At 40.6% G+C, this 23,266-nt stretch overlaps 1 protein-coding gene across 1 annotated transcript in view; it reads right to left on the bottom strand.

The window, feature by feature from the left end:
• The window catches only part of LOC150078633 (solute carrier family 12 member 4-like), a 643,041-nt gene that overhangs the window by 454,514 nt on the left and 165,261 nt on the right, over positions 1-23,266 (bottom strand). Inside the window, exon 2 of the mRNA XM_090383812.1 lies at positions 779-861. Within this exon, the coding sequence (XP_090239938.1) occupies positions 779-861 (83 nt within the window). The remainder of the gene's footprint in view (positions 1-778; positions 862-23,266) is intronic.

Raw genomic sequence — 23,266 nt, 5'->3', positions numbered from 1 at the left:
TGTCCCCCGGATAGGTTACCAGCCTTTCGTGGGGTAAGTCTAGTGGTGGGGCTGCCACCTTATAGCCTCTAGACAGGCTTCAGGTACAGCATTTCTTCTGTATGTGATGCGACAGTTATAACACTGTGACTCGGTTGCCAGAGCCTCGTCTGTGGAAACGGGTCAGTTCGCCCCGAGAAGGTGAGGTTAACATTTGGGTAGGAAAGGTTATGGAATGCACATCACCACCTCTTGAACACACCCATGTTTAAGATTATATAATATATAATTATATATTATATATATAATATATAATTTTATATATTTATTTCTTACATGGCTGAACACCAGCCATTTTTTAAAATTCAAACAGCCAAGCTTCTGTAAACCTTCTGAATCAATCCTGAAAGTACTACCAACATATTATGAAACATCCTGTATATATAATTATATGTTAGTAATGATTTTAGTATTGTGGCCCATCAATAAGTTCCTAAGAAGCATTTGATCCTCTTCATCAGCACTCTCCAATTCTGACCTTTGTGGTCAGAAGTTGGCCATTGCTGGTCCTACTGTATTTGCTCGCATTTCCAAACTCAAAATTTTTGAGTTTAGAAATACAAAATATAAAATAGATATATATTAATTAATTATAAATTAATTTTATATAAGTAATTAATTTATTACTTAATAAAATAAATAAAATGGGATAACTAATTTTTAAAGATGAATAGGTAAAAATAAAATAAAACATGAATTATCAACTTCTAATAATTAGATAGACCTACATTTTACTCACATGATAAAGATAAAGGTTCTTATCATATGCAGACATCTCCTTGTCTCTAATAATGGGATGTTCATCCGACTGCTGTCCATTACCTACAAGACAAATAAAAAATTATTATAATATAAATGTGCAAGTATGAAAGTTATCTTGTATATAAACTAGAAAATATGTAATAAAGAAAAAATAACAATTTAATATATTTCTGAATTACAGAAAAAAAATATATATATATACAAAATAAATGTTTAAAATTGCAGCACTTTTTTTATTGTTTCCTTGATGAAGAAAGTTGTAGGAGGAGGCACAAAAATGTAACTATGTGAAATGAGTAACATGACAACTGCTCAAAAACAGTACATGTTACTCATTTCACTGACCAACCTCATTCCCATTCCAATGTACAGTAACTACCTTATACACAGTTATATATGGGAACAGAAGTGGTACAAAATACAATGGAGAAACAGAGGCACTTAATAAATCCTTTATGATCTATTAATAGGAGACAGTACAAGTTGCACAGATATATAGTTTTGGCTTTTAAAAATTGTAAACGGATACAGGCAAAGTGATAAAAACTATTTGCAGTTTGGGGCTAGCAGTAAAATTACGTTAATAGCAAACAGATACTACTGTTCTGTTAATATAAGTTTACTATCTGCAGGGGCAACCATGAATTTATTATGTTAACATTAAATTATTACTACCCCAATCATAGTCTAATTATTATATTTAAATAACATCAGGTATATCATCCATCCTTTATAAAAATATAAAACATCCATTAATTAAAGATTTTATTATTGTCATACTGGTATAAAGAACACAAAAATGGATATTAAGTAATATACACTGATTACTTTTATTTAAACATAGTCACAAACTAGATAAAATATTCTTTACAAATATAAACTCTGAAATGTTTTTATCTATAAGCTTATTCATTAATGCAAGGTCGTTTTGACTGAAATGGACAATTATAGGATGGATTTTTAAGCAGAGGCCACATCTGACCCATCTGAAGTATTAGCAGTGGCAAATGATGCAAGAAAGCAAGCTTATTAGCATTAGTAGAGGCATTTGATGCAAGAAAGCAAGCTTATGCAGCATCAGCCAAAAAAAAAACAAAAAAAAACCACTTCCACTTCACCCCTCTGTTCGTTCAAAATACCTGTCCAGCTGAGCCTTAAACTTATTTAGGCTATCAACCTCCACCACAAGGGATGGAAGTCTGTTCCACCAACCAACCACCCGCTGGCTAAAGGCAAATTTCCGCACGTCTATCCTACATCTGTCTTTCCTCAATTTGAATTTATGCCCTCTCAGGTGATTATTCTGAGCTAGAGGAAGAATCCCATCAGCATTGAGCATGCTTAAACCATTCAAGGCTTTATACACCTCTATCAGATCACCTCGCTGGTGCCTAGTCTCCAGACACTGTAATTTGCAAAACTTAAGCCTTTCTTCGTAAGAGCACCCCTTTGTTCCATTCACTAATCTTGTTGCCCTTCTCTGTACTCGTTCCAGCAGCTCTACATCCTTCTTGAAATGAGGCCTCCAGACCTGTATACAGTACTCTAGGTGTGGCCTGACCATCGCCTTATACAATGGAATAATCACCTCCTTATCCCTGCTGGAAAAATTCCTGTATATCATTGACAATACTCCATGAGCTACTCTTGCAGCCCGTCTGCACTGCTCAGAGAACTTCATATCTGCCTGCACAACCACCCCCAAGTCCCTTTCATTCTCTACCACTGTCAGTGTTGTACCACAGAGTTGATACGTTGCTCTGGGGTTGCTGTTTCCCATGTGTAGTACTTTACATTTGTCAATGTTAAACTTCATTTGCCACCTCTCAGCCCATCTGCTCAACCTTTCCAGATCCTGTTGCAGCAGCATAGTGTCAGTAGTGTCCTTGACAACCCTGCCAACCTTTGTATCGTCTGCAAACTTGGACATTAATCCCGATATACCATCATCAATATCATTTATAAATACAGAAAACAATAATGGACCCAACACTGAGCCCTGAGGGACTCCACTAATAACATCAGTCCACGATGAGCAGTGTCCATTGATTACCACTCTCTGTCTTCTCCCCCTCAACCACCCCTTTATCCATAGCAGCAATTTGCCTCCAACGTCACACTGCTCCAATTTGTGTAGCAGTCTTCCATGTGCAACAGTATCAAAAGCCTTTCTAAGATCCAAGTATATAATATCAAAGTTATTCCCTGCATCCAGTTCTTTTGTGACTGCATCATAGTATCCAATCAAGTTGGTCAGGCAAGACTTCCCCTTAACAAAACCATGCTGTGTCTGAGCTATAACTGAAGTCTTGTCTAAATGATCCTGCAGTGCTTCTTTAACCAGTGCCTCCATTACTTTTCCTGGAACAGAAGTTAAGCTCACAGGTCTATAATTACTTGTGTCAGCCTTTCATCCTCCTTTGTGAATTGGGGTCACATTTGCACATTTCCAGTCTATGGGTACCTCACCTGAGTCCAAGGAAGCTCTCATAATTATGGCAAAGGGTTTGCTTACTTCCTTTGCTGCCTCCTTTAATATAACTGGATAGATCCCATCCACCCCGGGTGCCTTTCTTGTGTTTATCTTCAACGGTTTCTCCTCCACTTTACTCCCAGTTATTTCAAGATTCTGTAGCTTACTGCTAGAGTTGAATACACCTCTGGCATTCCCCTCGCTGAATAACTCCTCATGTGTGAATGTCGATGCAAAATATTCATTTAGTTTGCTAGCTACCTGAGCAGGATCATCAACACTTGACCCATCAATATCAAGTGGACCAATCTGATTCATCCCTTTCCTTCTAGAGTTTACATAAGTAAAGAACTCTTTGCTGTTTTTCTTTGCATCCCTTGCCAAGGATTTCTCGTAATCTGCCTTCGCCTGCCTAACCTCCTTTGTAACTTGGTTGCATATCAACTTGTATCTATCATAGGCTTCTGTGTCATGTGTTAATTTGTAAGTATCCCATGCATTTTTCTTCTCTGCCATATGCCTCATTAGTTCATCTGACATCCATTTTGGCCTAAACCTTGAACAATATTTCTTAGTTGGTATGTAAAGCCTAGTAGCTTCCAAGATAAGTTCTTTGAATGCTTCCCATTTTGAATTTGCTGTTGGTAACATCATCAGTTGGTCCCACTGTATAGAATTTAAATACTGTCTCAGTCCATCGTAGTCGCCTTTACGGAAGCAATAACCCTTCCCTTTACCCCTAACTGGGAGTAAAGTGGAGGAGAAACTGTTGAAGATAAACACAAGAAAGGCACCCGGGGTGGATGGGATCTATCCAGTTATATTAAAGGAGGCAGCAAAGGAAGTAAGCAAACCCTAATGGTAGTTACCTCTTTGAGTAAATCCCACTTCAGCACACTGTGATCACTGCCACCTAGTGGTTCATTTATCTGCAGATTCTTAATGCATGAAGAATCACTGCTGATAATCAAATCAAGAGTATTACTTCCTCTAGTTGCCTCCCGAACATGCTGATGTAGAAAACAATCATCCAATAAATCCACAAAAGCCCTGCTAGTGTGTGAGTATCCAGCCCCCAAATTCCAGTCAATATCTGGGAAATTAAAATCTCCCATTATAAGACACTCTGATTTACTGGCCCACTCTATTTCCCTGTACAGTTCCTTATTATACTCATCAGAGTCATTAGGCCTATAGCACACTCCTACTCTCAATTTTGATCTCCCAATGTTTATGTCACACCAAACTGACTCCACACTGCACTGTCCAGCGATGTCGACTGGCTTCACTTCCTTGGTTTTTATGTGTTTCTTAACTAATAGCATAACACCTCCCCCCTTCCTATCCTGTCTATCCTTTCTGTAGACGTTGTACTCCCCAAATTGCAGTTCCGCATCCCTTATATCTGTGTGACACCACGTCTCTGATATCCCAACAATATCTGCCTTCGATGTTTTGAGCAATACCTCAAATTCATCAAATTTATTTACTAAACTCCTAGCATTGGTGTACACGCAAGTATACCTGCACCTGTTTCTATTCTTAGCTACCCTAACACAACCCATGTGTTTACTTGTACCACAATGGCTCCCAGCAGTCTCTGAAATACCATGCATCTTGTTTTTCAGGCTTCTGCTCATTCTAATAGAAGCAGTGCAAGAATCTCTTTCACCTCTGCCAGTGGCTACTGTCAATCTATTGGTCTTTGTCTTCCCCCAAGCTAGCAGTTTTCCGACCCACCTAACACTGCCTCGATAGCATCACAAATATTCTTGCACCCTTTCTATTTAAGTGTATCCCATCCCTGTAGAAGCAATCTCTCCTGTTAACAAGTACAGTCCAGGCTGAAAAAAATTCTACCCCTTGAGCCTTGCACAATCTTTCCAGGGCCGAATTGATCGACAAGGCTCTCATCATATACTCCCTCCTATCGTGTCTGGGCAGAATTGCAGCCACTTTCAAATTCAACCCTAATTCTCAGCTTTTGTTCAACAGTGACCTGTACTTGTTAAGTAATTCTGCCGGTCTCCTACTCTTAATATTATTATTGCCAACGTGTACAACTATATAACCTTTTGTGCCCTTAAAAGATGATATTCGCTCTACAACGTCATCAACCTTTGCCCCTGGCAGACATACCCTGGTCCTGTTCCACCTATCTTTTTTACAAAGCATGTTCCCCGTTTCCCTGACAATAGAGTCACCAACAACTACTAGTTCCTTCGGGACCAGCGCATTCTGCCTTGGGGGTTGTCTCTGTGTCACGCGATGCCCAAGTGCAAGCTCTGGCGTTGATGTGGGCAGCTGAGAGCTTGATGGGCCCCTCAATTTAGTTTCTTCGAGGGCATCCACCCTGTCCTTCAAGCTCTCATATAGGCCCATAAGAACGCCGAGTTGTTGCCTGATATCGATACACTCCTTGCATCACGCACACACAAAGACATCCCCCTTGGCAGTATCATGTCCCGTACCCGATTGCTCTGCAAACATCAAGCAATTATACTCTATATGTTTGGGGGGGGGATACAAGGACTAATAGATTAACAGTAGCCACTGGCAGAGGTGAAAGTGATTCTTGCACTGCTTATATTGGAATGAGCAGAAGCCTGGAAAACAAGATGCAGGATATTTCAGAGACTGCTGGGAGTCATTACGGTACAAGTAAACACACGGGTTGTGTTAGGGTAGCTAAGAAAAAGAACAGGTGCATGTATACTTGTGTGTACACCAATGCTAGGAGTTTGGTAAATAAATTTGATGAATTTCTCAAAGCATCAAAGGCAGATATTGTTGGGATATCAGATATAAGGAATGCAGAACTGGAATTTGGGGAGTACAAAGTCTACAGAAAGGATAGACAGGATAGGAAGGGAGGAGAGGTTATGCTATTGGTTAAGAAACACATAAAAACAAAGGCAGTGAAGCCAGTCGACATCGCTGGACAGTGCAGTGTTGAGTCAGTTTGGTGTGACATAAGCATTGGGAGATCAAAATTGAGAGTACGAGTGTGCTATAGGCCTAATGACTCTGATGAGTATAATAAGAAACTGTACAGGGAAATAGAGTGGGCCAGTAAATCAGAGAGTCTTTAATGGGGGATTTTAATTTCCCAGATATTGACTGGAATTTGTGGGTTGGTCACTCACACACTAGCAAGGCTTTGGGGATTTGCTGGATGATTGTTTTCTACATCAGCATGTTCGGGAGGCAACTAGAGGAAGTAATACTCTTGATTTGATTATCAGTAGTGATTCTTCATGCATTAAGAATCTGCAGATAGAGGAACCACTAGGTGGCAGTGATCACAGTGTGCTGAAGTGGGATTTACTCAAAGAGGTAACTACCATCAGGAATAAAGGGAAGGGCTATTGCTTTCATAAAGGCGACTACGATGGTCTGAGACAATATTTAAATTCTATACAGTGGGACCAACTGATGATGTTACCAACAGCAAATTCAAAATGGGAAGCATTCAAAGAACTTATCTTGGAAGCTACTAGGCTTTACATACCAACTAAGAAATATTGTTCAAGGTTTAGGCCTAAATGGATGTCAGATGAACTAATGAGACATATCTTTCTTGCCTTCTTGGTGATTCCCTTTTACTCTCTCTCTCTCAGGTTAACATGGGATTTTTTTTTTTTTTTTGGCTGGTGCTGCATAAGCCTCAGGCTTCCTTGCACCATATGGCTAATAATAATAATAATGGCAGAGAAGAAAAATGCATGGGATACATATAAATTAACATGTGACACAGAAGCCTATGATAGATAAAAGTTGATCTGTAACCAAGTTACAAAGGAAGTTAGGCAGATTACGAGAAATCTTTGGCAAGGGATGCAAAGAAAAACAGCAAAGAGTTCTTTACTTATGTTGTAAACTCTAGAAGGAAGGGGATGAATCAGATTGGTCCATTTGATATCGATGGTTCAACTGTTGATGATCCTGCTCAAGTAGCTAACAAACTAAATGAATATTTTGCATCGACATTCACACATGAGGAGTTATTCAGCGAGGGGAATGCCAGAGGTGTATTGAACTCTGGCAGTAAGCTAGATAATCTTGAAATAACTGAGAGTAAAGTGGAGGAGAAATTCTTGAAGATAAACACAAGAAAGGCACCTGGTGTGGATGGGATCTATACAGTTATATTAAAGGAGGCAGCAAAGGAAGTAAGCAAACCCTTAGGTATAATTATGAGAGCTTCCTTGGACTCAGGGGAGGTACCCATAGACTGGAGATGTGCAAATGTGACCCCAATTCACAAAGGAGGATCAAAGGCTGACAAGTAATTATAGACCTGTGAGTTTAACTTCTGTTCCAGGAAAATTAATGGAGGCACTGATTAAAGAAGCACTGCAGGATCATCTAGACAAGGCTTCAGTTATAGCTCGCACACAGCATGGTTTTGTTAAGGGGAAGTCATGCCTGACCAATTTGATTGGATAGATACTATGATGCAGTCACAAAAGAACTGGATGCAGGGAATAACTTTGATATCATATATTTGGATCTTAGAAAGGCTTTTGATACTGTTGCACATGGAAGACTGCTGCACAAATTGGAGCAGTGTGGCATTGGAGGCAAATTGCTGCTATGGATAAAGGGGTGGTTAAGGGGGAGAAGAGAGAGAGTGGTAATTAACAGACACTGCTCATCATCGACTAATGTTATTAGTTGAGTCCCTCATGGTTCAGTGTTGGGTCCATTATTGTTTTCTGGATTTATAAATAATAATGATGATAGTATATCAAGCTTAATGTCCAAGTTCGCAGACGATACAAAAGTTGGCAGGGTTGTTAAGGACACTACTGATGCTATGCTGCTGCAACAGGATCTGGAAAGGTTGAGCAGATGGGCTGAGAGGTGGCAAATAAAGTTTAACATAGACAAATGTAAAGTACTACATATGGGAAACAGCAACCCCAGAGCAACATATCAACTCTGTGGTACTAAACTGACAGTGATAGAGAATGAAAAGGACCTGGGGGTAATTGTGCAGGCAGATATGAAGCTCTCTGAGCAGTGCAGATGGGCTGCAAGAATAGCTCATGGTGTCTTATCAATGATATACAAGAATTTTTCTAGCAGGGATAAGGAGGTGATTATTCCCTTGTATAAGGCGATGGTCAGGCCACACCTAGAGTACTGTATACAGGTCTGGAGGCCTCATTTCAAGAAGGATGTAGAGCTGCTGGAATGAGTACAGAGAAGGGCAACAAGGGGTTGCTCTTATGAAGAAAGGCTTAAGTTTTGCAAATTACAGTGCTTGAAGACTAGGCACCGGCGAGGTGATCTAACAGAGGTGTATAAAGCCTTGAATGGTTTGAGCATGCTCAATGCTGATGGGATTCTGTCTCTTGCTCAGAATAATTAACTGAGAGGGCATAAATTCAAATTGAGGAAAGACAAATGTAGGATAGATGTGCAGAAATTTGCCTTTAGCCAGTGGGTAGTTGGTTGGTGGAACAGACTTCCATCCCTTGTTGTGGAAGTTAATAGCCTAAATAAATTTAAAGCTCAGCTGGACAGGTATTTCGAACGAACGGAGGGGTGAAGTGGAAGTTGTTTTTTTTTTTTTTTTTTTTTTTTTGGCTGATGCTGCATAAGCTTGCTTTCTTGCATCATATGCCTCTACTAATGTTAATGCTAATGTTATACTCAAAACAACTTCCATCTGTTGTTGTGGAAGTGGGTAGTTTGAATAAATTCAAAGAAGAACTCGACAAATTCTTGGAGGGACTGTAGGGTGAAATGGAAGTTGTTCCAACAATCAACCACCAGTTGGCTGAAGGCAAACTTCTGCCATTTCTTCACCAACGTCATTGTCCTTTCTGTACTCATTCCTGTAGACCAACATCCAGGGGCAGCTCGTTGGTAGGCACTATGGAACTGCAGCACCCCTAGCTTTTTAAATCTAAATATACAGTCAATGGAGTTATATGAAATTTTGTGAAGAGTAATCCAACGCAATGAATATTTTTATTAACAGGTCCCGCATATAGTATACCCATCCACTATATCCAATAATCATTTCAATAATAAACAAATAAAAACACGAAATCATTTTCAACTTTGAAGTTCAACTGTAGGTGGAATTGTGTGCTCAGCAGTTCCACATTTTGGTCCCAGTGGTTCGGTTCATGCCTAGATGGCAGGTTGCCAATAAACATTTTTCAGAGGGGTTAAAACGAGGCAAAGGAACTGCAGAGCAAGCAGTGCTGATTTGAACAGTGCACCAAAGTTGAATGAAAAAGTTGTTCATTCAAGTTTGGTTTTTATAAATTGTTAAGATATAAATTTATTTAAATTTTATTTTTAAATAAAATTTCAAGATTACCCAAGTCTGTTAATGATAAGTGTTCAGTTAATGTTTTGTAGTATTTTTATCTTGCTTATTATTATTACCATCTGTCTACATGTCTCATAACCAAGGCAATTTAATGTAAATTTAAGAAGCCGCACCCCCATACATCAAAGTCACAAGCCGCCACTGCCAACATCCTATCTGAAATGAGGCCTTCAACCCTCTATACAATACTCGTGATGTAGCCTAGCCATTGCCTTTCACAAAGTTTAATAACCTGCTTATCCCTGCTAGCAAAGTTTCTGTATATCATTGACAAAACCCCCAACTGGATATGAAGAACAATTCTGACATCATATAATTAGATTTCAGTAAAGCTTAGGTAAATATGTGTGAAGAATTATATAGAACTAAACATAAGGTGTCAAATAATTTAATTCTTTAATGGCATATATAAAGGAAGAATAATATTTCTCATAATTTTACTATTCAATATATGTATATAAATATATATGAAGAATTAAATTAACATTATTATTAGGCCTCCATCATTAAGCCAGTTTTTCTGTGTTAGTATAAGTAAATTTGGAAAAATATATTAGTCTTGGAATTTAGTAGAAATTAGAAGAATTAAAATTATTTCTACTAAATTCCTACACTAATATATTTTTCCAAATTTACTTAAAAATCTATATATAATTCAAAACCTTTTTCCCACTCTGAAAACACTTTATTTTATGTTATTTTAGCTTTATTCTTATTTTATATCATTGACACTGCATTGGGACTACTATGTCCATATACAGTAAGAGAATGTGATAATTTTATTCTTTTTTTTTTTTTTTTGGCTTCATTTCACCTCTCTTCCACTGTTATGGACAAGTACAGAAACCCAGTTCCTGATACATGATCAAGTGTAGTCCTCTGATGAAATACCTGGCCATGTATCAACATTTACTTCAGCTGACATAAGATTTTGCATTTTTGGTATCCCTCTTTTTGACCTATTACTAAATTTGCCCTCCATATCTGATGACAGCTTTAACACCTCTTTTTTATTTTCTATTTTTTTATTTTTATTTTATTTGTTTAATCATTTTACTTTACAGTTCCCTCACTTCTAATTGGCTTTGCAATTCAGCCCATAATTGTCTTAATTCAGCATTACTTTTAGGATATTAACATTCTTTCACCTTTTACAAACCTACAATACTTCTTTTTTCTACTATTCTTATTCTTCTAGACCTTGGCACTTTGTATACTTTCCACCTCCATGTGCAAACATTATCAGATTTATCTATTCTTAAACACTTATATTTGTATATATATATATATATATATGGTGGTATTTAAGCCAGTTATTGTGGTTCTGCCATAGATCACTGGCACTGCCACACTGATTTTATGTGTTTTTTAACTAACAGCATAACCTCTTCTCCCTTCCTATCCATCCTTTGTGTACACATTGTACTCCCAAAATTCCAATTCTACACTGCTTATATATGTGTGACACCACATCTCTGATATCCCAACAATATCTGCCTTTGATGACTTGACCAGCACTTAAAACTCATCAAATTTATTAACTACACTCCGAGCATTGGTGTACATGCAAGTATATACACACCTACTTTTAGTTCCCTTGTTTTCTAAGTTTAATTCTACAGTTTTTTTGCAGTAATATAAATGATCTAATGAACTATTTAGGACTTAGTTACAATCTTACATACCAGAGACTTTTTATTATTATTTTTGACTCATCGAAGAGGAGTCTCAAAGGTATGTTGCTGCACAGTGCAAATAAATATGAGACAATTCCATTAGCTCCCTCTGTACATTTTTAAAAAACATACTTAGAACTTGAAGAAGTAATTGAAAAAAATATTAAGTATGAAGAACTTTGTTAGCATTAGCAGAGGCATATGATGCAAGAAAGCAAGCATCAGCCAAAAAAAAAAAAAAAACTCCATTTCACCAAACCATTTGCTCCAAGATTTGCCCAGTTCTTCTTTGTGTCTGTTTAAGCTATTAATTAAACAATGACAAATGGAAGTTTTTCCAGCAATCAACTACTCACTGGCTAAAGGCAAATCTCCCCACATTTATTCTGTATCTGTCTTTTTTCCTGCAATTTGAATTTATGTCCCCTCAAGTAAGTAATCTGAGCACAAGGAAGAATCCATCAGCACTGAGCTTCCTCAAACCATTTAAACCTTTTACACCTCAATCAGATCACTTTGCAGGTGATTAGTCTCCAGACACTGCAATCTGCAGAACTTAGCCTTTCTTGGTAAGACTACCCCTTCATTCCCCTCACCATCTTGTTGCCCTTCTCTGTACTTGCTCAAGCAGCTCTACATCCTTCCTGAAATGAGGTCTCCAGACCTGTATCCTCCATACCCCTGCTACCAAGGTTCCTGTATATTACTGACAAGACCCCTATGACCTGCTCTGGTAGCCTGTCTGCACTACTCAGAAAACTTCATATCTGACTGAACAGTTATCCCTAGGTTTTTTTATTACTCCACTAACCTGAGCATAGTACCACAGTTGGTACATTACTTTGGGGTTACTGCTATCTCCGCATACTGTACTTTGCATTTGTCAATGTTAAACTTCAGTTGCCACCTCTCGATTCATTTACCAAACTTTTCTAGATTCTCTTGCAGCAGCATACTGTCATTACTAACCCTGCCAACCAGTAGTGTAGCTACCCTTTTTCGGGCCTGGAGGCAAAGAACATGTTCAGGCCCCTACTTAATTAATGAAAATCACAAAAACAGGAGACAGCCAAAGATGCCGGGCCCCTAAAGGGCTCAGGCCAAGAGGCAATTACCTTGCCTGCCTACATGGTAGCTACACCACTGCTGTCAACCTTTGTATAATTTGTAAACATTAAGCCTGATATTTCTTCATCAATATCACTGATAAATATAGAAAACAACAACGGTCCCGGCACCAAACCCTGTGGGAGTCCACTAATAACAAAGTCCATGAATAGCAGTGTCCATTGATTACCAATCTGTCTTCTCCCACTCAACCAGCCCTTTATCCATAGCAGCAACTTGCCCTTTAACCTGGGGGCTCACATCTGGTGAGCCCCCAGGTCCTGAGCTGGATATCATCATTCTTCTCTTTCTTGGTGATTCCCTTCTACTTTTGACTCTCTCTCTCTCTCTCTCTCTCTCTCTCTCTCTCTCTCTCAGGCTTCCTTGCACCATATGGCTATTAATAATAATAATAATAATTAATAATAATAAAATTTGTACAGCAGTCTTTCATGTGCAACAGTATCAAAAGCTTTCCTGAAATCCAAGTACAGGATATCAAAATTATATTTTGCATCCAGTTCGTTTGTGACAACACCATAGTATCCAATCATATTGGTCAGACAAGACTTCGCCTTAACAAACTCATGCTGTGTCTGAATTATTAGTATTAGTAATGGCCACATGGTGCAAGGAAGCCTATGGTTTATACTGCACCAGCAAAAAAAAAAAATAAATTAATAATAATAAATAAATAAATTAAAAAAATAAAATAAATAAAAAGAAAATTTTATAAAAATAAATACAGTAATTAATAAGAGAAAAGGAAATAGACAACCTATGCATTTCCCTCCTTCCTAATTATCCAGCTGACCTTTGAATTTCTCTAAACTGTCAGCCTCTACCACCCATGTAGGTAACTTATTCCAGTAATTTATAACTCGCTGGATAAAATAAAAGTTCATGCAATCCAGTCTAAACATCTCTCCCCATAACTTGAAATTATGGTCCCTAGTTCTAGAATTATTTATAACAGTGAAAATTTCATCCTCATTTATTTTAATTAAACACCTCAATCAAGTCTCCTCTAAGGTGCCTAGCTTCCAAGCTGTGCAACCATATCTGAACATATTCAAAGTCTCCTGATATGGAAGCCCTTTTGCCAATCTTACCAGACGAGTTACCTGTCTTTGGTCCATTTCAAGAAGCACAATGTCTTTCTTTAGGTATGGTCTCTATACTTGAACACAGTATTCCAAGTGTGGTCTAACAACAGACTTATATAATGGGATTATGACATCCATATCTCTACTATAAATTGTTTGATAAATCATTGATAGAACACCATGAGTCTTCCTGCAATCTGTCTACAATGCTCGGAGAACTTCATGTCTGACTGACTGTATTGTAACGCCCAAGTCTCTTTCCAGCACTACTGGCTTTAGTTCATGTGTATAAGTTATTTTGAGGTTAATATTCCCCAGGTGTAATACCTAACACTTTGCTGGATTAAAGCATAGCTGTCGCTTTTCTTACCATTCCTGAAATCTATTTAGGCCACTCTGAAGAAGCTCTGCTTAGCAATGATCATTAACTATTCTACCAGTCTGTACATCATCTGCAAATTTATTGTCATTTATGAAAATAAAAAAAACAACTGTCATCAATCCAATCTAAGGAATAACCATTTATCATAACCCACTGCCTTCTGCTCTGAAGCTATCTAGCTATTGGAATCTTTTCCCTGAGATTCCAACCTGTTCCAGCTTATATACCCCAGGGGCTCACATCTGGTGAGTATGGGCTTGGCAAACCCAGGATCCTGAGCTGGATATCATCATTCTTCTCTTCGTGCTTTCTTGGTGATTCCCTTCTACTTCTGACTCTCTCTCTCTCTCTCTCTCTCTCTCTCTCTCTCTCTCAAGGTAATGCGGGAATTTTTTTTTTTTTTTGGCTGGCGCAGCATAAGCCTCAGGCTTCCTTGCACCATATGGCTAATAATAATAATAAAGTAACGCTCGTGTGGGACCGAGTCAAATGCTTTGCTGAAATCCAAATAAACAACATAGAAATTATTTCTCAAGTCCAGCTCTTGAGTGACCCTGTCAAAATAGATAACCAGGATGAATTAAACATGATTTTCCCTTCACAAAACCATCTTGAGTATCCTTCAGAATTCCATTTCTATCTAAATGATCGTGAATTGCACCCTTGATCACTGTCTCCGTGATTTTCCCTACTACTGAAGTTAGACTGACTAGCCGGTAATTTCTCACTTAACTCTTTGAATCTCTCTTATGTATTGGAGATACATTGGCACATTTCCAATCCAATGGAATCATTCCCGAATCCAGTGATGCTCTCATAATTAGCCTCAATGGTTCAATGCACTTACTTGCCGCCTCCCTTAAGATTATAGGATAAATGCTTTCAACCCCAGGAGCCTTACTGGTCTGTAGGCTCGAAGGTTTTTTCATTAAATAAACATGTGAAATTTCAACATCATTAATTAAATTTTTTTCAACTTCACTTCCTTAATTTCTCATTGACACAAAGGGTTTTACTTCTGTAAATATCGATGCAAACTAACTGTTCAGTCCATCTGCAAATTCAGCTGGGGTATCTAATACTAACCCAAGTCCATTACATAAGGGTTTGATCTGGTTTGCCCTTCTCTTCTTTGCATTTATATAGGTAAAGAATTTCTCATCCCCACTCTTTGTTCTCTTTGCTAGCAATTTCTCATAATCAATGGCCACTGCTCTTCATGGACTAATGTTATTAGTGGAGTCCCTCAGGGTTCAGTGTTGGGTCCATTGTTGTTTTCTGTATTTATAAATGATATTGATGATGGTATATCAGGCTTAATGTCCAAGTTTGCAGATGATACGAAGGTTGGCAGGGTTGTTAATGACACTAATGACAGTACGCTGCTGCAACAGGATCTAGAAAAGTTGAGCAGATGGGCTGAGAGGTGGCAAACGAAGTTTAACATTGACAAATGTCAAGTACTACATATGGGTAGCAGTAACCCCAGAGTAACATATCAACTCTGTGGTACTACACTGACAGTGGTAGAGAATGAAAAGGACCTGGGGGTAATTGTGCAGGCAAATATTAAGTTTTCTGAGCAGTGCAGGTGGTCTGCAAGAGTAGCTCATGGTGTCTTGTCAATGATATACAGGAATTTTTATAGTAGGGATAAGGCAATTGTCAGGCCACACCTTGAGTACTGTATACAGGTCTGGAGGCCTCATTTTAAGAAGGATGTAGAGCTGTTGGAATGAGTAGAGAAGGGCAACAAGATTAGTGAATGGAACAAAGGGTTGCTCTTACGAAGAAAGGCTTAAGTTTTGCAAATTGCAGTGTCTGGAGACTAGGCACCTGCGAGGTGATCTGATTGAGGTGTACAATGCCTTGAATGGTTTGAGCATGCTCAATGCTGATGGGATTCTTCCTCTTGCTCAGAATAATCACCTGAGAGGGCATAAATTCAAATTGAGGAAAGATGTGCGGAAGTTTGCCTTTAGCCAGAGGGGAATTTGATTGGTGGAACAGAGTTCCATATTTGTTGTGGAAGTTGATAGGCTAAATAAATTTAAGGCTGAGCTGGACAGATATTTGGAACGAAGGAAGGGGTGAAATGGGAGCTGGTTTTTTTTTTTTTTTTGGCTGATGCTGCATAAGCCTGCTTTCTTGCATTGTATGCCTCTACTAATGCTAATGCTAAAAAAGTTAGTTATAAAGCAGGGAATTATAAAAAAAATATTTTATTTTTTTAATTATTTCTTATTTTTATTATTTAATATTTTTCAATTTATTTTTAATTATTTTTATTAATTTTATTTTTTATTTTATTTTATTTTAAATATCTTTACTTTATCCGCATTGCATATACAATTGCATTCATTTTCAGTATGTTTTCACATTAATTTACATAAAATCTGCATTTTCATCTGTTTAGATGACAAAATGTAGTGCTTTTCAGAATAGTCACCCCACTTTTTAGGCACATTTGCACACACACACACACACACACAGTATATGCATACATGCTTATTGTCTTAGCATTGGCCATTCAGTACAAGAAATGCACAGGCTTCTGCTGCACTGGCCAAAAAAAAAAGCAGACAAGAAAATACAAATTGTGCAATTCCCTTTTCAAGTAGGTAACTATCTGGTTGACTGACAGTTTGAATTTCTTCAATCTGTCAGGCTTAACTACCTGTGGGGGCAACTTATTCCAGTAATCAACAACTCACTGGCTAAATGTGAATTTCCTATATCTAGTCTAAACCTCTTCCCCTGTAATTTATTGCCTCTATTTCTGGAATTCTTTATAACAGTGAAAATTCCAGCTTCACTCATTTTACTAATCTCTCTCAGAGCATTATCTAGTCATCATCTTGGCAGTCCTTCCTAACTGCCGACCTCGTACCCACTAATCCGAAGTTTATCCGATTATCCGGAAAACCTGGGAACTATGGAAGAAAAAAAAGGAAAAAACACATGCAGATACCGAAATAGGACCATGAATCGACCCAGACAGCCTGGACTTGCAGGAAAACCCTGACGAGGTGAGGTCATCCCCAGCGTCAAAACGCAAGAACAAGAGGCAGACAGTACCAAAGTCTGAATGGGAGACACGGAGCCAGGCTGAGCAAAAAGAACAACAAGACTGTGCAATTCCATAGATAGACTTGACAAGTGATAGTAAAAAAACAAAATGAACATGTCCTGGATTCTATCATCCCTGATGGCCCTGTCCTCCAATAAATACTTGTCCTCCGAATGGCACTCAAAACACTCTTTAAAGAACAAACAAATAGAATAACAACAGTGCTTTGAGCCGACATAGTCACCATATGGAGCAAACTAGAGACTATACTTCTTGACACTCAATCAAATTATGAAATTGCAAATGCCAAACTGGAAACCTATCAGGAAGAAAGGGCAAAAGAAATAACACAGCGCGCCCTATCCTACTCCGACACACTGAGGACCAAAAGACAAGAACCGCTAGTGTTAACTGCAGAAAACATACCCAAATGAAACTCTCCTACCAACACCACATTGGGCTATCCTCCGACTAACCTCCACAGAGGATCATCCCACAAGCGAAGAGGTAAAAAACACTGTCATCACAAACTTTGCAGACAATCTAAAGACTACTTAAATCAAGTCCATCCGCAAAATGCGTAATATAGATGTGATAACTGAGACACAGACAGCAGAGGATGCTAAAAATATAATTACAAATCCAAAGATCCAAACCCTTGGCCTGGAAACAGCACCACCCAAAAGAAGAGGACCGAGCATCGTAATCTACGACACAGATAAAGACCTAACCCCAGAAATGTTGTAGGATAACTCTATACAAAAAACATCCAGTGAGATCACCCGGACATGGAACCCACAAGCCTAATAACACCAAAACATCAAATGAGATACAGATCAGGCATGGTCACAACTTGGGTCATGGAAAACCATCAGCCAGCATAACAGAGTATTTATAAACTGGGGCAGCCACCACTAGAGGGAGTATGTGGCTCTACGCAAATGCTTTAGATGTGGCTGCTTTGGGCACACTACACATACCTGTGCCTAAACCCAGCTACACTTGGGCATTGCACTGAATGAGGCCACAAATTTAAATCATGCCCAAAAAGGACGAACCACCTACGTGTGCAAACTGCAAGTCACAGAAGCTGCAGGCGGATCACTCCATCCAAAGCAGCAGGACCTCCTGGGGTAGCCTTACTGTCTGTACTGAGCAAACTGATGGAACACCTTCTACGAAACCAGATAGAAACCCACTACTCAAAAGCAGGACTTCAATCTCGAAATCAGTTCGGGTTCAGAAAAGGACACGCCACTGTTGTTGCATTACAAAATACTGTTAATGCCACAACCAACCGAAAGTACTTCCTCGTCATCACAATAGATTTTGCTGCAGCGTTTGACACCCTCTGGTGGCCAAGCTTCCTCGGCAGACTCCGGGAGATTAATAGATCTCCCAGAGCCTGCATTTGTATAGATTCATTGCCATGAATCTATACAAATGCATCAGTGCAGCGGACCAGTCGATCCGGAGAAGGGTCCCCCGGCCAGGCGCTGTGCCATGGTGGTCGCAGGAACTTGACCTACTTAGGAGAGATATGAACAGGAAAAGACGTGCCTTCCAAAGAGCCAGGCGGTCCTGACCTCCTCCTGAGGTTGAACCCCTCAGACAACAATACAGGGAGGCCAGGAATAACTACACTGCGATGATCAGGCAGCGGAAGAAACTGTCCTGGGAGCATTTGGTTTCCACAGTCGGCAATACAGACCCATGGAGCATCATATATAGAATAACCACAAACAAGTTACCAAGGGGAGAGGTTACGCCCTCCACCATCACCCCACAAGGCACCATGACCAACAACTGGCACAACACCGTCAACAACATTCTCAATGCCACCTTCAAACCCATCGAAGAGGACAAGACACCTCAACAGCATCAGCTGTGCCACGCCAACAAAACCTACCAATCGGCCCGAGTGGAACAACCATTCACTTTGCAAGATTTACAAACTGCCGTACAAAAAATAAAAAACAAAAGAACCCCAGGACTGGACATGCTTGAACCAGAACTGGTAAAAAAGGTGGCCGAGTATGCCCCGAACTTGCTATTAGACTTATATAACCACTGTCTTCATCAGGGCTGGTTCCCCTCGGATTGGAAGGTAGCCAGCCTAAAATTAATCATAAAAAACTCATCAAAACAGCCACATATACCGGAGTCCTACCGACCTATAGCCCTTCTGTCTGTACTCAGCAAGGTCCTGGAACAACTTCTTAGACAGAGGCTTGAAGTACATTACACCGTAGCAAATTTAACAACAGACAAACAATTTGGATTCAAAACGGGGAAATCCACTCTGGATGCACTAGAATATATCATGAATGCCGCGTCAAACTGCCAACGAAAGTACCTTCTTCTCATCTCTGTGGACTTTGCAGGGGTATTCGATGCCCTCTGGTGGCAGAGCATCCTCGCAAGACTAAGAGCTGCCAACCTGCCAACAAACCTATATGGTTGCATTCAGAGCTACATGAACAATAGGAAGATCCTAGTGCAGGCTCCCTACTGCAAGGTTGAACGCCAGGTACACAGGGGCTGCCCTCAGGGCTCTGTACTGGGTCCCCTCCTATGGAACTATGTGCTGGATGAGTTCCTCTCCCTTGAACTGGGGAGCGTGCAAGCGCTCGCATACGCAGATGACCTCTCCCTAATCCTCTCTGCTGATTCAAGAGCACAACTGGAAACGCTTGCCAACTCAGCACTTTCTACACTAAGAGAGTGGACTGAAACTCATCACCTTAATATCTCTGCCACCAAAACCCAATCTATCCTACTAAAGGGATATCTAACTCCTACCAGACCACCGCAGATAAAAATCTACAACAGAACGATCAAGTTGGCCACAGAACTCAAGCACCTAGGAGTGATCCTGGACCGAAATTTATCATTTACACACCACTTGAAATACATCCAGAAGAAAGTAAAAACTACGCTGCCATGCTTGCCAGGATTACCCGCCGCGACTGGGGGCTGAAAAGAAGAACCCTAGCAATACTTTACAAAGCAGCCATTATCCCTGCGATTGCATATGCTTCTGGTGTCTGGCACCATAAGGCCTCTACGGCGGTAAATCGTCGGCTACTCAACATCATTCACCGACCGATTTTATTAACCCTCACCAGAGCATGCCGCACTGTATCTACTCATGCGCTGCAAGTACTCACTGGGACCCTCCCTCTTGATCTTGAAGTGATTCGCCTAGGTATGTTACAGCAGCTTAGACGCGGAAATCCAACTACCTTCCAGGATCACACCACAGACCCAACTGCAAATCGGACAGTGGAGAAGAAAAGACTCCAGATCTATTTGCGATCAATATGGCAGCAGCGCTGGACGACCTCCACAAAAGGGGAAGTCACGCGGAGGTTCCTCCCCGATCTACAACAAATATACCCACAGTATCCGGTATGGCTTTGCCCTGGATTGAACAGCACATATCTCCTAACAGGACACGGAGCGATTCGCCACAAATTACACCTTCTCGGACTCGAAAACAACCCAATGTGTGCATGTGGCTCTGTGGAGACCTAGGGACACCAGATGTATGACTGCGAATTTTATGAAGATCTTCGTGTTGAATTAATCATCCAAGTGCGCCTTAATCCCAAAAACCAGGAACACTACTTACTGGAAATGAAGCCTCATATATAGCATTCACCAAGTTTGCCCAGAACCTGTATGCTAGACGCTTGACCATTCCTCTGCCTGCAAACTTCGAATAGATGTGTCAAACAAAGCTTCTCAGAGACCCCCAACCAGATGTCAGGTTTCACTGCTTGATCCTTCATGCAAGACAAAACTGGAACTCTTATCAGAAGTGACAAAACTCCACTTCCCAGAACATTGACTAACGGACGGGACAACAGTTTCATGAATGACTCCCAACTGTGACATTTTGCACAACCTATTCAGCCAAACCAACATTGGATCGCCTCTGCTGGGCCTCAAGTTTTTCTGGATGGTGTGGACCTGACCCTACGGTCTGATTTGCTCCCACTCACGCACACAGGCCACATTGGCAACCTGAGCCAGCTCCCTTGTTTGGCTCACTGTCTTACCAATTGGACAGCAAACTGTCCCCTCCCCACTCTGCCAGGAACAGGTAAGACAGTGAGCCAAACAAGGGAGCTGGCTCAGGTTGCCAATGTGGCCTGTGTGCGTGAGTGGGAGCAAACCAGACCGTAGGGTCAGGTCCACACCATCCAGAAAAACTTGAGGCCCAGCAGAGGCGATCCAATGTTGGTTTGGCTGAATAGGTTGTGCAAAATGTCACAGTTGGGAGTCATTCATGAAACTGTTGTCCCGTCCGTTAGTCAATGTTCTGGGAAGTGGAGTTTTGTCACTTCTGATAAGAGTTCCAGTTTTGTCTTGCATGAAGGATCAAGCAGTGAAACCTGACATCTGGTTGGGGGTCTCTGAGAAGCTTTGTTTGACACATCTATTCGAAGTTTGCAGGCAGAGGAATGGTCAAGCGTCTAGCATACAGGTTCTGGGCAAACTTGGTGAATGCTATATATGAGGCTTCATTTCCAGTAAGTAGTGTTCCTGGTTTTTGGGATTAAGGCGCACTTGGATGATTAATTCAACACGAAGATCTTCATAAAATTCGCAGTCATACATCTGGTGTCCCTAGGTCTCCACAGAGCCACATGCACACATTGGGTTGTTTTCGAGTCCGAGAAGGTGTAATTTGTGGCGAATCGCTCCGTGTCCTGTTAGGAGATATGTGCTGTTCAATCCAGGGCAAAGCCATACCGGATACTGTGGGTATATTTGTTGTAGATCGGGGAGGAACCTCCGCGTGACTTCCCCTTTTGTGGAGGTCGTCCAGCGCTGCTGCCATATTGATCGCAAATAGATCTGGAGTCTTTTCTTCTCCACTGTCCGATTTGCAGTTGGGTCTGTGGTGTGATCCTGGAAGGTAGTTGGATTTCCGCGTCTAAGCTGCTGTAACATACCTAGGCGAATCACTTCAAGATCAAGAGGGAGGGTCCCAGTGAGTACTTGCAGCGCATGAGTAGATACAGTGCGGCATGCTCTGGTGAGGGTTAATAAAATCGGTCGGTGAATGATGTTGAGTAGCCGACGATTTACCGCCGTAGAGGCCTTATGGTGCCAGACACCAGAAGCATATGCAATCGCAGGGATAATGGCTGCTTTGTAAAGTATTGCTAGGGTTCTTCTTTTCAGCCCCCAGTCGCGGCGGGTAATCCTGGCAAGCATGGCAGCGTAGTTTTTACTTTCTTCTGGATGTATTTCAAGTGGTGTGTAAATGATAAATTTCGGTCCAGGATCACTCCTAGGTGCTTGAGTTCTGTGGCCAACTTGATCGTTCTGTTGTAGATTTTTATCTGCGGTGGTCTGGTAGGAGTTAGATATCCCTTTAGTAGGATAGATTGGGTTTTGGTGGCAGAGATATTAAGGTGATGAGTTTCAGTCCACTCTCTTAGTGTAGAAAGTGCTGAGTTGGCAAGCGTTTCCAGTTGTGCTCTTGAATCAGCAGAGAGGATTAGGGAGAGGTCATCTGCGTATGCGAGCGCTTGCACGCTCCCCAGTTCAAGGGAGAGGAACTCATCCAGCACATAGTTCCATAGGAGGGGACCCAGTACAGAGCCCTGAGGGCAGCCCCTGTGTACCTGGCGTTCAACCTTGCAGTAGGGAGCCTGCACTAGGATCTTCCTATTGTTCATGTAGCTCTGAATGCAACCATATAGGTTTGTTGGCAGGTTGGCAGCTCTTAGTCTTGCGAGGATGCTCTGCCACCAGAGGGCATCGAATACCCCTGCAAAGTCCACAGAGATGAGAAGAAGGTACTTTCGTTGGCAGTTTGACGCGGCATTCATGATATATTCTAGTGCATCCAGAGTGGATTTCCCCGTTTTGAATCCAAATTGTTTGTCTGTTGTTAAATTTGCTACGGTGTAATGTACTTCAAGCCTCTGTCTAAGAAGTTGTTCCAGGACCTTGCTGAGTACAGACAGAAGGGCTATAGGTCGGTAGGACTCCGGTATATGTGGCTGTTTTGATGAGTTTTTTATGATTAATTTTAGGCTGGCTACCTTCCAATCCGAGGGGAACCAGCCCTGATGAAGACAGTGGTTATATAAGTCTAATAGCAAGTTCGGGGCATACTCGGCCACCTTTTTTACCAGTTCTGGTTCAAGCATGTCCAGTCCTGGGGTTCTTTTGTTTTTTATTTTTTGTACGGCAGTTTGTAAATCTTGCAAAGTGAATGGTTGTTCCACTCGGGCCGATTGGTAGGTTTTGTTGGCGTGGCACAGCTGATGCTGTTG

This window comes from Mastigoproctus giganteus, chromosome 10 (genome assembly GCF_048544385.1).
Source record: "Mastigoproctus giganteus isolate SK-2022 chromosome 10, ASM4854438v1, whole genome shotgun sequence".
Classification (NCBI taxonomy): domain Eukaryota; kingdom Metazoa; phylum Arthropoda; class Arachnida; order Uropygi; family Thelyphonidae; genus Mastigoproctus; species Mastigoproctus giganteus.
Note: the sequence above shows the minus strand (reverse complement) of the source record. Positions and strands in the feature narration are given on the sequence as shown.